Source organism: Pimephales promelas, chromosome 22 (genome assembly GCF_988280905.1).
Source record: "Pimephales promelas chromosome 22, fPimPro1.hap1.1, whole genome shotgun sequence".
Classification (NCBI taxonomy): Eukaryota; Metazoa; Chordata; class Actinopteri; order Cypriniformes; family Leuciscidae; genus Pimephales; species Pimephales promelas.
The window spans coordinates 20,030,410-20,045,139 of NC_142790.1; the positions used below are offsets into that span (position 1 = coordinate 20,030,410).

Genomic DNA, 14,730 nt, shown 5'->3' on the forward strand with positions numbered 1-14,730 from the left:
CTTTTGTCCTTAAAACGCTGATGTGTGTAGGACTACAGTAATTTCTTAAGCATCTAATCCCAAATTTCCAGTGCTAATTCCAGTACAAAAAGTCATTTTAGAGCTAGTAACAGAGGCTCGAGTCATTGATAGCAGACTAATGCAGTTATTGAGAGAGAGAGAGAGAGAGAGCGATTAACATGTGTGAATTACCTGAGTCTGTGAATCTCTCAGGCAGCAGTGTTAGCAGCCGCGTCTCTACTGTAAGTTCATCTGCTCCAAGGACAGCGAAGTTATTACCTCGCTAGTGAGAAATGTCATGCAGCTTTTAAGTTGCAAAGTATTTTATTTATAAAATCGCCAGCGCAGTTTCTGTCAGCGCAGTCTCATCCCAAGACGTCATATAACTGACGCCTTGGGACGTCTTTTGACCATACGTCAACATCCGCCTTTTTAGGGTACCCTTAAAAGTCGGTTAGATGACGTTATCGGATCCTAACCCTACCCCAGACCTAAACCTACCAAGGTAAAGCGTCAGTTGAATGACGGCCGGGGATCGTAAACTAACCGACGTTTAAGGGTACCCTAAAAAGGCAGATGTTGACGTATGGTCAAAAGACGTCCCAAGACATCAGTTATATGACGACTTGGGATGAGACTGTGTTATTTCTGCGCATGCAGGTGTGTATCCGTACTGAATGTGTGCGTGTTGGAATGGGAGAGACAGCGGGAAAAAGAGAAGAGAATACTGTATGTGCTGTATATGTAATAAATAATACATTAATAAAACGTAAATTAATGGCCATAAAAAAACATGGAAGTAATTTGTCATTTTTATCCTATTGTTTACTACATGTATTTGCTCGGTCAGTGTCGATGTGGGTTTTGGTATAGGTTGTAAAGCATGATGTAAAGACCTTTGAAATAACTCAAATTCTTTGTGTTCCAAGTGATATGGAACTGTAATGTGTTCAAGACCTGCCTGGAACTACTTTAGACATACGTTTCCCTAAAATAATTGCACACCTTAGAACGTTTGTCAACTAATCAGATTCAAGTATTCAGCCCTGTCGTATTATAATAAATAAATTAAAAAATAAAATAAAATAAAAAGCACTTACAATTAAAACATTTGTAGTATTTGAGCTGTAGAGCTGTTTAAATCGTAATTTTTACAACCGGTTTGGGACGTTTAGGGTCTGTGGCATTTGGAGTTGTAAAATAAATTTTAATTACTTTAATTACTAATTAAAAGTAATTTTTTCTCACTAAAATCATGTTAACTCTCATATTGGTCATATCTTGTGGCTATATTGCTGATAGGATTTTAATGTTTATGTATTGGGTCCATTCACAGCTCCAACTATGCCAGACTGTATCCCAGATTTTTGCTTCTTATTTTTTTAAAGGGTGGACAAGTGGGAATAACTTTTTTGTGGTAATCAGCATTATGATACAAATTGTAAATTTAATAAATAGCTATTTTATTTACTATGGTGTAGCATTGTGCAGAGTATATAGTGGGATATATATGGAGGGTATTCATTCACAGTGAATACAATTCACTATACAATTCACAGTGTGAATACAACTGCGTCACTGGCTGTAAACTGATAGTCAGGTCATGGCAGTTGGTTTACTCATTTTTGGCAGGCAGCACAGGTTACTTGTTTTTAAAACCACAGTACTTCCCCTCTGTCACAGATGTTTAACGGTCAAACACATGCATACAAAGCGGTGTGGACTGCTTTGCTGTATCTTGACTGATAAGATCACAGATGCAAGTGAAGGGGATGGAGCCCGAGCTCCCAGCTGTTCGGGGCTAAACGACTCACTAATTAGACACAGCAATTATGGCACTTATCTAAGAACTAAGAGGAAAAGGGGGATAAGATTGTGGAAAAAGCTTTAGCTTGTAGAGCACACACAATAATGTGTGACAGAGGCGTTTGTGAGAAGTTTGAGTGTGTATGTAATTTCCCTAATAAGAACTGATTTTTTTAAAGTGCATGTGAATGACATCATTTGAATGGGACTGGAGTGAAGAAAACTGAAATGAGGCAATACAAGGTCCACAGTTTTTAAAGATGTGAAGTCTAACAAAAATGAGAGAAAAAACAAGTGTTGGAAAGTTGATAAATTACTCTGCTATTGTCAGGGACATCCCCGACACAGCCACAGTCACTGAGAAAAAACGGAAAACCCATGATGATGGTTAACAAAACTTTGTACTTTCCAGAAATGAAAAGTTTCAGCAGCTTTGTGTTTAGTGAACATAGTTAACGTATAGGCTATATTTTACATTTTATATATTAAAAACGTATTTTTATTCAAACAAAACATATTTTAATTCAAACATATTTTCTTTCATATGTTTTGTGTCATTTTAAATGTTCGTATTAACTGAATTTAATCTGAGTGGGGGGATGCAAATATGCAAAACTGGAGAGAGAGAGAGAGAGAGAGAGAGAGAGAGAGAGAGAGAGAGAGAGAGAGAGAGAGAGAGAGAGAGAGAGAGAGAGAGAGAGAGAGAGAGCATCTAATCGGATTATGGAGGCAGAGTTTTGTACCGCACGCGTCTATTTCTCCTCTTATCTTCAACGTGAATGTCCGGCGTTTCCACACTTAATGCTGTTTTTTGGAAACATCACACTATCTGAAAAGTTTTTCCTGGGCAGAAATTGCGACATTCTGAAGATTATTTCACATTAGACGACATGGAACTGCAAATATTTATTATTGGGACTTTTCGGTTTCCACACGAGCTTCTGCTCGTCTCCGGGTGTTACTGAGGAGGAACACTAGCCTATTGACATTTCGCGTTATAGAGACATCAAGTTATTAAAATGAGTTGACAAAACTACGTTAAATTATTTTTATATGGACACTAATCTTATTTATAATCTGTAGGATATATGAGTGGGGCAACATGACGTCGCACACACTTAAAAGAAGTTTCGAACCTCAGTTTGGAGATTAAACGTGTTTTTTTTTTTATTATTGCATTTTTGCTCAATTTGGGATATATGATTTTAATGTAGGAAATGCCGACGAAGGAGACCAGGAGTTTGATCCGCATGACTTGAGGATTTTATCAAGGGGTTAAATGGTTCTGATAACAGACAGCAGGGATGGCGGAGGATCATCTCCAAGAAAGATTCAACCACTTAAACATGCTACAAGCGGCCAGAACTGTCCCACTATAGTGGAGGAATCACCTGATCGAGCAGGCGATGACGATTATGATGAATATCTCGGCTCGTGCGAGACGGAAGGGAACGATGAGGACTTCGAGGAATTGGGGGACTTCTCAGAACTGCCGGATGACAGGAGTATCGTCTCAGATGACTCATTTTATCCACCGGACGATGACTTTGCGGACTCCGAGAGAACCCCTTCTCCGGAGAGTCCAGAACCGCTGTCCTTTTTTCAAGCGTGTTGCAAAAACAATGCGCTCATAGTGAAATTCATGATAAGACAAGGTGTTACGGAGGAGGACGTTCGGGAGACGGACAAAAACAAAAGAGTAAGTATGAACATCCCACTTTACAGTACACTTATTATAAACTAGCCTACATACAGTGAAGTGTTTAACAACGATAAGATTCGTGAACAAATCTGAGTCGGAGTTATCAATGAACTGGTTGAACCGTTCATTATCGGTCTGAAGGATTCGTTATTTCGTTTGCGATTGGACTGAATCCGGAGTGTGAGAATCGGTCAGAGAAAGTAAATCTTTTCGAATCTGTCCTTCTAACGTTAGGTCTATTCCGGGTTAAATGGATAATTCAACCCAAAAATAAAAATTCTGTCATCATTTACTCCTCAAGTTGTTCCAAAGCTGTATGAGTTTCTTTTTTTTCTGCTGAACACAAAATAAGATATTTTGAAGAATGTAACCAGACAGTTCAGTTGACACTCTGTAGCCATTAAAGGTTGTATCAGCAATTTCAGGCCCAAACAAAAATTATCTCATTCATCTAATCTTTCCTAACGACCCGCTAGCTGCCTGCCGCAGGCTGACAAAAAAAAAAAAAAAAAAAAAAAAAAAAACAGGCTCTGAGATCTGCACACAAAAACAAATGGGTACAACCACCACTCAAAATCAAAATAAACAGTGTTCTAACCAATCACCAACAGGGGCGGGTTTTGTTTGTTTTTGCGCTAGTGCATGGCGCCTGCACACAAGAATAAGCCAGCGCTATCAACCTTATGCTATCAATGTACTAGATACATTTAACATGGAAGAGGCAATCCCCAAGAAGAGAATGAGGTTTAGGGCGAGGAGAGGGAATAATATCGTTATTCGTTAAAGAAACGAATAATAATCGGGAAGGCTTTTGAACGGTGGAGAGAACTCAAAGAATTGAAAAAAAAAATTTAATCAGACAACGCAAGGTTACAATGTTTCTTCTGGACAGGTGAGTTGCCTCTAGTGCTGAATTTTTTGTTTGTGAACTGAGTGTAAAAATATAATTGAGTAATATAATATGATATAATTGAGTGAAGCTCTACTAAACTTGAAAAGTGTGTGAGTTTTTGATGCACGAAGCGGGAGGGAGGGGCGAGCTAACTTGATTTGTTTGGGATCTCGCTTCAAACACAAACAGAAGTGACGTCACCCACAATCGCTGATACAACCTTTAACTTTCATTGTAGCCTATTTTTTTTTTTTTTACTACAATGGAAGTCTACCGTTGTGATTCTGAACTGTTTGTTTAAGCCTACCAACATTCTTTAAAATAGCTTGTGTTCCACAGAATAATGACAGAACTTTAATTTTATGGGTGAACTATCCCTTTAATAAATCACTGGTCCGGGTTGCTGCCTTCTCGTTCGAATAGTGTGTTGCCTAATAATTCTTACCTGTTTAATTGTGATTGTCACAATAACTTATATTAAGGCACTGCCCATAACAACTGCCTTACATTGATAAACTGATCCTACAAAACCCAACACTTCTTGTTGGGGTAGTGTGATATTTTGTTTGAATGTGGTAGTTTTATATACTTTCTCTAAAACGTGTTTTTAAATGTCAGAAAGTCAGTTAGACAATCAATTCTACTTGAACATCAAACACAAGTTTAAAGTTTGATTCTGGTAGACTGCTGGGACCTCTAAGGCATCTGCAAAACAACTGTAGGGGTGCAAAGTGTTTAAAAGTAATGCACAAATAATTTGCAGGCCTTTAGGTTTTAATGGAGTTGCACAGTCCCAAAAACAAGCCTCTTGCCTTTTCTCTTCTAGCACAATCCTTGTCATTCCTCGCAAAAATGAGTCCCTCCCTGAGTAACATCAACCTCCCAGAGCTTGAGCCCTCGACAGTTCAGAATGTATCACGTTACAACTTAAAAGCTTGGATTTTGGAGAATGTGTCTAAAAAAGTAAAATCAATACACTCAATAAAGAGAAGCTGATATGATGTCATGGCTAATGCAGTCCTGATAGCCTAACACACAGCTCTATAGGAGAATGACTGTTGAATGCTTTTAAAGAACCTCAAGAGCTCCACTTCACACAGGCGCTTCCCTTATCTCATCTGTCATCACTCTTCTATACTGGACAGTTCAGAGACACAGGCACAGGATTTCCCCACTAATAGTTCCAGCATGTGCACTGTTCATCTGAGACATCTCTGCATGGTGTAATGCTGTAAATGGGGTTATTAGTCAGTGCCCTTTCATAGGCCGAATGACATGGCAAAAAACAACAACACACAAAACATGTAGACACAGTAGTGGCTTAAAGTGATTTTTGGAGGGGGAACATTCGTTTTTAATGACCCCACATCTTTCATAGTTCGTATACATATAAAGTTGTGTTCAATATAATCGCAGTGTGTTTAAAAAAACTGTTTATTCAAGATCAAAACATGAAGAAAGATTTGTTTTTACTTAATAGAAAGTAAAGAAAAGGGAATATTAGGCTGTTCAAAGTCAAACAGTTACTGTATAAACTGACAAATGCGTGAAGATTTAGCTTTCTTGTGAATCACTGAACTAATATTTAGTTGTCTAACCACGGTTTTTGAGAACTGCTTTACATCTGTGTTGCATGGAGTCGACCAACTTCTGGCACCTGTGAACAGGTATTCCAGCCCAGGACGATCGCACTTCAGACCACAGTTCCTCTGCATTTCTTGGTTTTGCCTCAAAAACAGCATTTTTTATGTCACCCCACAGGTTTTCTATTGGATTAAGGTCCAGGGATTGAGCTGGCCACTCTATAACGTTAATCTTGTTGGTCTGGAACCAAGATGCTGCTAGCTTTAGCTTACTGGTGTGTTTTGGGTCGTTGTCTTGTTGAAACACTCATTTCAAGGGCATTTCCTCTTCAGCATAAGGCAACATGACCTCTTTAAGTATTTTGATGTACTGTGATCCATAATCCGTAGTATGCGATAAATAGGCCCAACACCATGGTATGAGAAACATCCCCATATCATGATGCTTATGCCACCATGCTTCACAGTCTTCACAGTGTACTATGACTTGAATTCAGTGTTGGGGTCTAGACCCAAAAAGAACAATCTTGCTTTCACCAGTCCACAAAATATTACGGCATTTCTCTTTAGGCCAGTCAATGTGTTCTTTGGCAAATTGTATCCTCTTTTTTAACAATGGGACTTTGCGGGGGCTTCTTGCTGATAGCTTAGCTTCACATAGGCATCTTCTAATTGTTGCTGTAGTTATGGGTAACTTTAGATCTTCTTTGATCACACTGGAGCATGTCTTTGCCATTTTGGCTATTCTTCGATCCATTTGAACCGTTTTCTTCCACGTCTTTCTGGTTTTGGTTGCCATTTTAAAGCATTTGATACCATTTTAGCTGAGCAGCCTATCATTTTCTGCACTTCTTTATAAGTTTTCCCCTCTCCAATCAACTTTTTAATCCAAGTACGCTGCTCTTCTAAACAATGTTTGGAAAGGCCCATTTTATTCAGATCTTCAGAGAGAAATGCACTATAACCACCATTTTACAGCCCAGTACTGCCTTCATCCTTAAATAAGGGCCACTTATTGACAGTTTTTTCACAGAATGATTAACTTCACTAATCAAACTCCACTCTGCTATTATTTTGAACACACCCCTTTCAATTAATTATTCAATTATACAGAATTAGCAATATACATGCCATGACTGTTACTCTACTACACTACTACTAATAAATTACTTGCCATGTAGAAATATAATTTCTACCAAAAAATGTATATATATTGCTACAGGTTTTATTACTGTGAAAAAAGAAACGCATACACAACATCTCACAGGAAAAATTATATTACAGTGACTACAACTTAATCAGTTATTAATATTATGTTGGTTTTCTCTTGTTATTGCACGTGTTAATAATTTATTTGTATGACAGCCTGCCATGCTTCATTGCGTTATCACAAATAAAACAATTGACTCCAAGCACAACTTTGCAATATGCTTACAAAATTTTAAAAAACTATTTTTTTTTTAAATACTTTTTTAATAAAGGGTGAAAATGCCAATTTTTTCTACAGCAGACATACATAATAATACTAAATAAAAGCAACTAAAATTGTTTTTATTTAGTATTTTTAAATAGTATTAAATAAGTATTTTATTTAGTATTATTTAATAAAAAAGTATTATTTATCATATATTTATGTATGAGAGAGCCGATCTAAGTGATTTTTGTTAGCAGAGGTGCCATAGTATATCATGCTGTCTTTTAATGTCATTATATCGCTAAACTTACATTACGAAGCAGAAAAATATCTAAGCAGTGCTGCTGATTTAAAGGTCCCTTTTGAGTGAACTGTTAACATCATTACGGGATGCATAACATCTGCATTTTCAAGCCCATCTGTATTTTACATTATATACACATGACCCCTAACATCCTGTTTACCATACAACTAATATTGCTAGGAGTTCACTGCACTTGTTCTTGCAAATCTGTGGCTGGGCTAGATTGCATTTGTTGGAAGAAAAATAGTATAACACTCTTAAACTACACCACCAAATAAAACAGGTCTAGCCTATTTACTAGAAAGTCTCACTCACTGGAAGATTCATGGCCTTTCATTCACACACTGCTTTGCAGGTAGTGCTTTCCAGTTTATGTACGCATCAGAATCACATTGAGCTCAGCAATGATGTAATATCAAGTCATGTTACCCACTGACCTGTTTTCTGGGACTGCAATGATTCACAGCCAGACTGACATGATATTATCAAATCCAGGCCAGCATGCTCACAGTTTTTTAGGACAGCTTCTGTTTCAATGTGGTTTGTCCTGTTATATACTACTGTTCATCCTAAAAATGAATGAAATTACAAGTTAATAAGTAATCTAATGTTCATTACAAAACACTTTAAAACTTAGTATAGTGCATAGTACAGTGCAGTATTGAGATTTAGCATTTCACACACACAATTATGATACCCACAAATACATCCACAATTCTATTAGAAGTATCAAAGACGCCGTATTTTGTCTTCTTTGTCAAAGCTGAACTGGAGGACAAATCCTGTAACTCCTCTTTCATTCAAATGCTCACAAGGCTAATCCTTTCTATTTTAAGAATCAACCAGGCCACAGATTACCCACAACACGTCTACATTTGTATTAATACCAAGCTGACTATTTGATATAAAGTTTGATATAAAGAGAAATGGGTTGAGTCCTGAATTAAATTTTAACGTTTTAATAAATCTGCCTATGATTTTTTTTAACAGTTCAACTGTATTGCTTGGTGATACAAAACATAAAAATTGAAAATGCAATTAATACCTTACAGGAACATTGAACATTAAAATTATTTGTCATTCCACATATGCTGTTTTTTTATTTGTTTTTATTTTTTTTGTACATGAAACATTAAAGGAGACCCAAAAAGATTCCAAAAAAGCATAAAAAAGCACAATTAAACTCTTCTGAGCCCATATAATAATTTTGTACAGAAGCAGCTTTTGACTGTAAATTACAGAAGGGCAGATTTTGGGTCTTAGCTCTGGTTTGATAAGCATTTAGTAAGATTGTCTAATCACTGACACTTTTGGCAGAGGTGTAACGTCCTTGCATTATTCACCCTGAAAAGGGTGCTCTAATGTTGATTGCCAGGCTTTAAAGGGTTAGTTCACCTAAAAATGACAATTCTGTCATTAATTACTCACCCTCATGTTGACCCAAACCCGTAAGATGTTCGTTCATCTTCGTAACACAAATCAAGTTGTTTTTGATGAAATCCGAGTTTCTGAAAAAAAAAAATATGGGGTAAGTTGTAACATTTGCACTTCTGTCACTTTCAGTACAACAAATGGTAGGTCCTAGAATAAAACTTTAAGTGTCCATTTGTAGCAGAGATGTGTATGTTGTGTAAAAGAAAAGTTGTACCTAACTTTTTAATAATTGAGCCAAAACCAAAATGTGTTAGGTTGTGCCCCGCTCTCCCCTACCCAAAAGAAGTTCTGCTCTCTGCTTGTTTCCATGGCTCTAGTGGCACCAAATGGAACTGAAAAAGGTCATCTGGGTACTTTTTGACTATTTTATGAGTACTATAAATTCGGACAAACATCTTTCATCACAGACTGTTTTTCACCTGTACTATATAGTATGGAAGTATGTGATTTCGGATGCAGCTTGAGTCACATTCACTAACTCTGAATATGCACAAATGTGTAACTTTTTATCCTAAAATTTATTAAATATGATCAACCGCAACCATATGTGGAAAAACGTATTCTAGGTGTCCTGTTTATTGTTTGAACTAGTTTTAAGGTTCTTTTAGAGAGCACAGTACAGTATGTTTTTGGAGAGTGGCAAAAGGCTATAGGAAAGATTGTGTGGAAAGCCCTTACATGAAGATGGTTTGGACATGTTTTATGCTGATTATTATTAACATTGGGCATTCAGGTTGCCTGATTTAGAATTCTCCAAATTCATTAACATTAGAACGAGGTTAAGAACAACTTGTGCTGTGAATTAGATGGAAATATTTAGTGACAAATGTAACTATTGGTTGTCTCCAGTAATTATGTAACTATAGTTGGGATTCTCAAACAGAGCAATGTTTTGATAAGTGGCACAGAGCCATTACATTTGCACTTCAAGGGAATTAACCTACCAACACCAAAATCTTGGTAAAAAGTGGTTATTCTGTATTATTATTATTATTATTTTCAGTTAGAACTGATAAGGCTGGGTAGACACTATCGTTAAATCAATTTTAGTCAATCTTCTTTGATGAACCAACATCAATCCTTAAATCTCAAAATCTATATTTTAGTGCAAGCGGCACATGCACTGTAAAAAAAGTTGCAAAGTATTTTGAGACTGTTTTCCTCAAATGTATCAACTACTAGTAAAAGTTTCCTGGCCAGGGTGGAAACTTCTTCACTGTATTGTCTCATGTGTGTGTTGACTCTACAGACTGGACTAATAGTGGCGTGCTACCAAGGGTATGTGGATGTTGTGATTGCTCTTTCCCAGTGTCCTCACCTGGATGTGAACTGGCAGGACAATGAGGGAAATACAGCCCTCATCACAGCTGCCCAGGCGGGTAAGAACCATCTAACAGCCTTCAATCCAATCCTGACATATTTACATTTATATTGCCATCATAAAGTTTAAACAACTTGTTTCTCAACATTCAAAATAAATGGAGAGTAAAACTTCAAAACACTACTATAACTGAACTGTCGAGTGCCCTATAAAGGTTATGTATTCAACAGTTGACTGCATTTCCATAATTCACCTGAACAATTGCAGGTCACATCACAATCTCTAACTACCTTCTCAACTACTTTCCCGGGCTTGACATCGAGAAGAGGAACTGCCACGGTTTCACCGCTCTGATGAAAGCTGCTATGCAGGGTCGAGTGGAATGTGTCAAAGCCCTGATGCTGGCAGGTACTCGAGCCTCAGATCACTGTGAAAAAGAACTGCCAGGAAACTGCAATATAAACCAGCTGTTACACGATTAGCTACAAGACAAGGATACAATACAGCCATAATCATACCACAGATTTAGTATTTTGTCATTTGCTATTTCTTTTGCCATTCTGAATCGATATGCTGCTATTTTGATTGGAAATAAGCAAACAAAGTGTTATGCAGCTCTTGCACCATGCAAACTAAAAGCACAAAAGTGCATTTCTCTCTAAGGTGTGTTAACTACTGTGTTCACTATTGCAGGCGACACAGACACTACTAAACAATAAAAATGTCTCCTTGCTATATTTGAAACATTCATAAGCATTACTTTTGCCGGTTCCTTGTGACAGCTTTTGCGTCATTGGCATCGTTTAAACACTCTCATTCCTGCGTAATAATCAAGAAACTTCACTGTCGTACCATGAGTGCAGCAGGCGAGATGACTACACAAACTTAGTCCCGGTCACATTGGAAGCTGGGCACTATTTTCAGGTGCTGCGTCATAACATTACACCTGCTGCACTCATGGTGCGACAGTGAAGTTTCCTGATTATTACGCAGGAATGAGAGTATAGTTCCTAGTCAGATCAGCCTAGAAAATCGCAACTTTACATTTTCCGTCTGTCTTAGTGCACGATGTAACTATAGAAGAGTCAAGTTTTAAATAGGAAAAATATCGAAACACTTTGGTAATTTTTTTGGGAGAAATGCTAATGGTCTTGTGCACTTCAATGATGTATGCTAAGCTATGCTAAAAGTGGTACCGCCAGAACCGGAGATCGGCTGAATGGATTCAAAAAAGGTAAAACTCAACAGTTAAACTCTGGGGGAGTTGGAAAATGAGCGTATTTCCAAAAAAAGTGGAGTATCCCTTTAAGTTCCGTGCTAGTCTCACGATGGGGATCTTAGATTTACGCCGGGCACTGGTTAGACTGGTAACCCCATTCGTTGTCATCCAACGTAACTCGGAGTGACAATGAAAGGGAACGTCTCGATTACGTATGTAACCCTCGTTCCCTGAGTAGGGAACAGAGACGTTATGTCTGCCTGCCACTTCCGCTGTGCCGCGGGAAAAAAAATAACCAATGAGAGTGAGTAATTACTTTTTTGGCTAAAACCGAAATGTTATTTAGTAGAATATTGTAAATGTGCCGTAACTCCAATCACATCAGTGCATTTACTTTTTCATCAGGGGCTGATCTGGAAGCCAGGGACAATGGGAGGAAGTTCACTGCGCGAGAGTGGGCCATCTTCACAAGCCGCTACGAGACCGTCTTTGCCATGATGCGGCTGATGCATCAGCCGTGTGCGGACCAGTTCTGTGACGCCTATCGGCCAGAGTGGCCCCTTCTGTCCGCATTGGTGGCCAAAGCTCAGGCGCCCAAAGGATGCATCCGTAAAATTTCAGAGACACTACGTGACTTCTTTGACATAAGTAACGTCACGGAGGCTTCAGAGGACGGGGTTCTGGATCACATGGTGCGCATGACAACAGCACTGAGCAGTCCGTTCATCGCAACGGCGTGTCGAACGGTGTGTCCGGACAGCCCGCCTTGCGTGGGAAAACGACGTTATTCAGTTCAGGAGATCCTGAAGAAACAACGCATCGCACAGCTGAAAGGTCTGGGACCCGAGCGCCTCGAGAACTACAAACGTCTTTTCCAGAACTCCCGCGTCCTGCTGGTGCCCAAACCCAAAGATCGCCGCGCGAGTCTGCAGGCCCAAACGGACATCTCTTCGTCCTCTCAAGTCATCCGCAGGACCAGTCTGCTCCCCTTAAACATGCTGAGGAGGAGCAGCGTCAGACCAGGTATGGTGGTGCCCAAGCTGAGGATTAGCAAGGCTCCTACGCCAACCTACGTGCCGGAGAAAGTGCGGCGGAAAAGCAGCTTTGTAGAAGACCAGTTCCTTCAGATCCCCAAGTGGAGATATAAAGAACTTAAAGAGGAGAGAAAGAAAGCAGAGGAGGCGGAAAGGAAAAGACTGGAGGCCATAACAAAAAGACAGCTCTCTACTGGCAAAAGGAAATAAGTGTGTGCAAACTCAACATTTGATACTTGAAATTCATTCCTGATATTGGATGGAAACGTATTTTACTATTTATTGTTTTTTTAGTTATTTTTTTGTAATGGTAAATGCTTCTAAACTATTTTTACCCTCTTCAAAATGGGGGTAAAGTTATTGACTTAAAGAAGCTCCTTTAATATTTTTGCAGGTTTATGAGCAACAGGAAGCTAGCCAAACCAGATCAGCTATATGGGTACACTACTAAAACAAGATGCTACTGTGTGTTTACATCCTTAAAATAGGACCAAATGCTAGCATTGGCTCAGATTTGTCAGTATTTAATCATCATGAATGTACTTAACAAAATACATTTTTAATACCTCATTTTTGAAAGTATTTTTCTAAACATTGTAGGAGACAAATAGTCAGACAATCGCCAGCAAATAATGAAAGACGGAGTAGTGTAGTATCACGGATCAGCATCTTGTTTGATATTTTCTATACATGTATTTTACTACGTTTTATACTACTAAAGCACAGTTTGTCGCCCCTATAAATTTGCACACTAAATGACTAGCCTTTGCCAGTAATTAGCAAGGACCTGCTTGTGATGAAGAGATCCACTTGAAAAATGGCTAAACAGGTAAAATGAACGGCAAAGCAAATTTACTCATGTTTAAAAATCATATAAACTACTGTTAAAAAACTTGGCATAACAGATTTCTTTTTAAAAGAAATACATTTTTTTTCTCACATTAAATTGATCAAAAGTGATAGTAAAGAAATTTAATAATGTTATAAGTTTTGTATTTGTAACACTGTTTACACAAAAATATTGGACAAATGTTAAAACATTGATAATCATAGGAAATCTGACAATGAAGGATGCAATAATGGCTTTATTCACAAGAATAAATTACATTTTAAATTAAATTAGAAAACAGTTATTTTAATTTTCACTAGATTACTGTTTACTGTATTGTTGATCAAATAAATGCATCATAGATGATCATTAGCCTTTTATTTATTTATTTTTTAACAGTAATGAATCTTGGCAAACTAGTAGTTTAAAAAATCAAGTCAATTATTTAGCAAAAGAGTAGCCATCAATTATTAAGTTGAAAGGTTTTTCCTAAAAAGATAGCTTTGGGGTAAGCTGTGCCAGAGGTTCAACTAACAGTGACACTGAAATTTACCCTCAAATCCAGAAAATACCGTTTTATTTTATACTGAATATTTAATATTATGCCAGCTATTATGAAAATGCAAATAAGGTGCAGCAAAATACTTGCAAAATGCAAACATTAGCAAACTATTCCCCAATTTGAACTTGACATGACACAACTTACCCCCAACATGGGCAAATGCTTTGGGATGGGGATTTTTTAAAAGGCCTTATAAACACTTTCTAACAATTTCAGTTTATAGGATCCATCCTGAAATATATATTAAGTAAAAAGTGGCACAACTTACCCCGCTCTTCTTCAGATCCAGGAACACTAAAACCAAATTCAACAACAAATCTCAGGTATGAACGGTTCTGTATGCAGAATGATAACTTTTTTTAAATGAAAGTATATGGAGTGATATCTGTTTGAAATGTCTTCTCACTGACCGTCTCGTCATCTCTACCGCACCACTGTGCCTCGGACTACACAAAACAAACACACACTACTCATTTTATATGGAAGTCAAAACCTACCAGTGCTGACGTTATGTCAGGTAACCCTGTTATTGTAAAACAGTGCTGTTTACACTATTTTAGGTTGTACTAAATAAACCAAAAGTGATGACCAGCAATACCTGGAATAAGAGTGTCATTGTAACTGGAATAA

At 37.8% G+C, this 14,730-nt stretch overlaps 1 protein-coding gene and 1 long non-coding RNA gene across 2 annotated transcripts; both read left to right on the forward strand.

Moving 5' to 3' along the window:
* Window positions 1-3,027: 3,027 nt before the first annotated feature.
* ankrd33ba (ankyrin repeat domain 33ba) lies at window positions 3,028-14,540 on the forward strand. Its single transcript, XM_039667049.2, has 4 exons — window positions 3,028-3,505; window positions 10,385-10,514; window positions 10,724-10,864; window positions 12,081-14,540. Exons 1-4 carry the CDS (start codon window positions 3,086-3,088, stop codon window positions 12,917-12,919), a joined length of 1,530 nt encoding a protein of 509 aa, XP_039522983.2. The 5' UTR covers window positions 3,028-3,085; the 3' UTR covers window positions 12,920-14,540.
* Window positions 3,648-8,788, forward strand: LOC120476098 (uncharacterized). The gene is made up of 2 exons (XR_005622057.2): window positions 3,648-4,400; window positions 5,227-8,788. It is a non-coding gene; the product is annotated as an uncharacterized LOC120476098 (long non-coding RNA).
* Window positions 14,541-14,730: the final 190 nt, after the last annotated feature.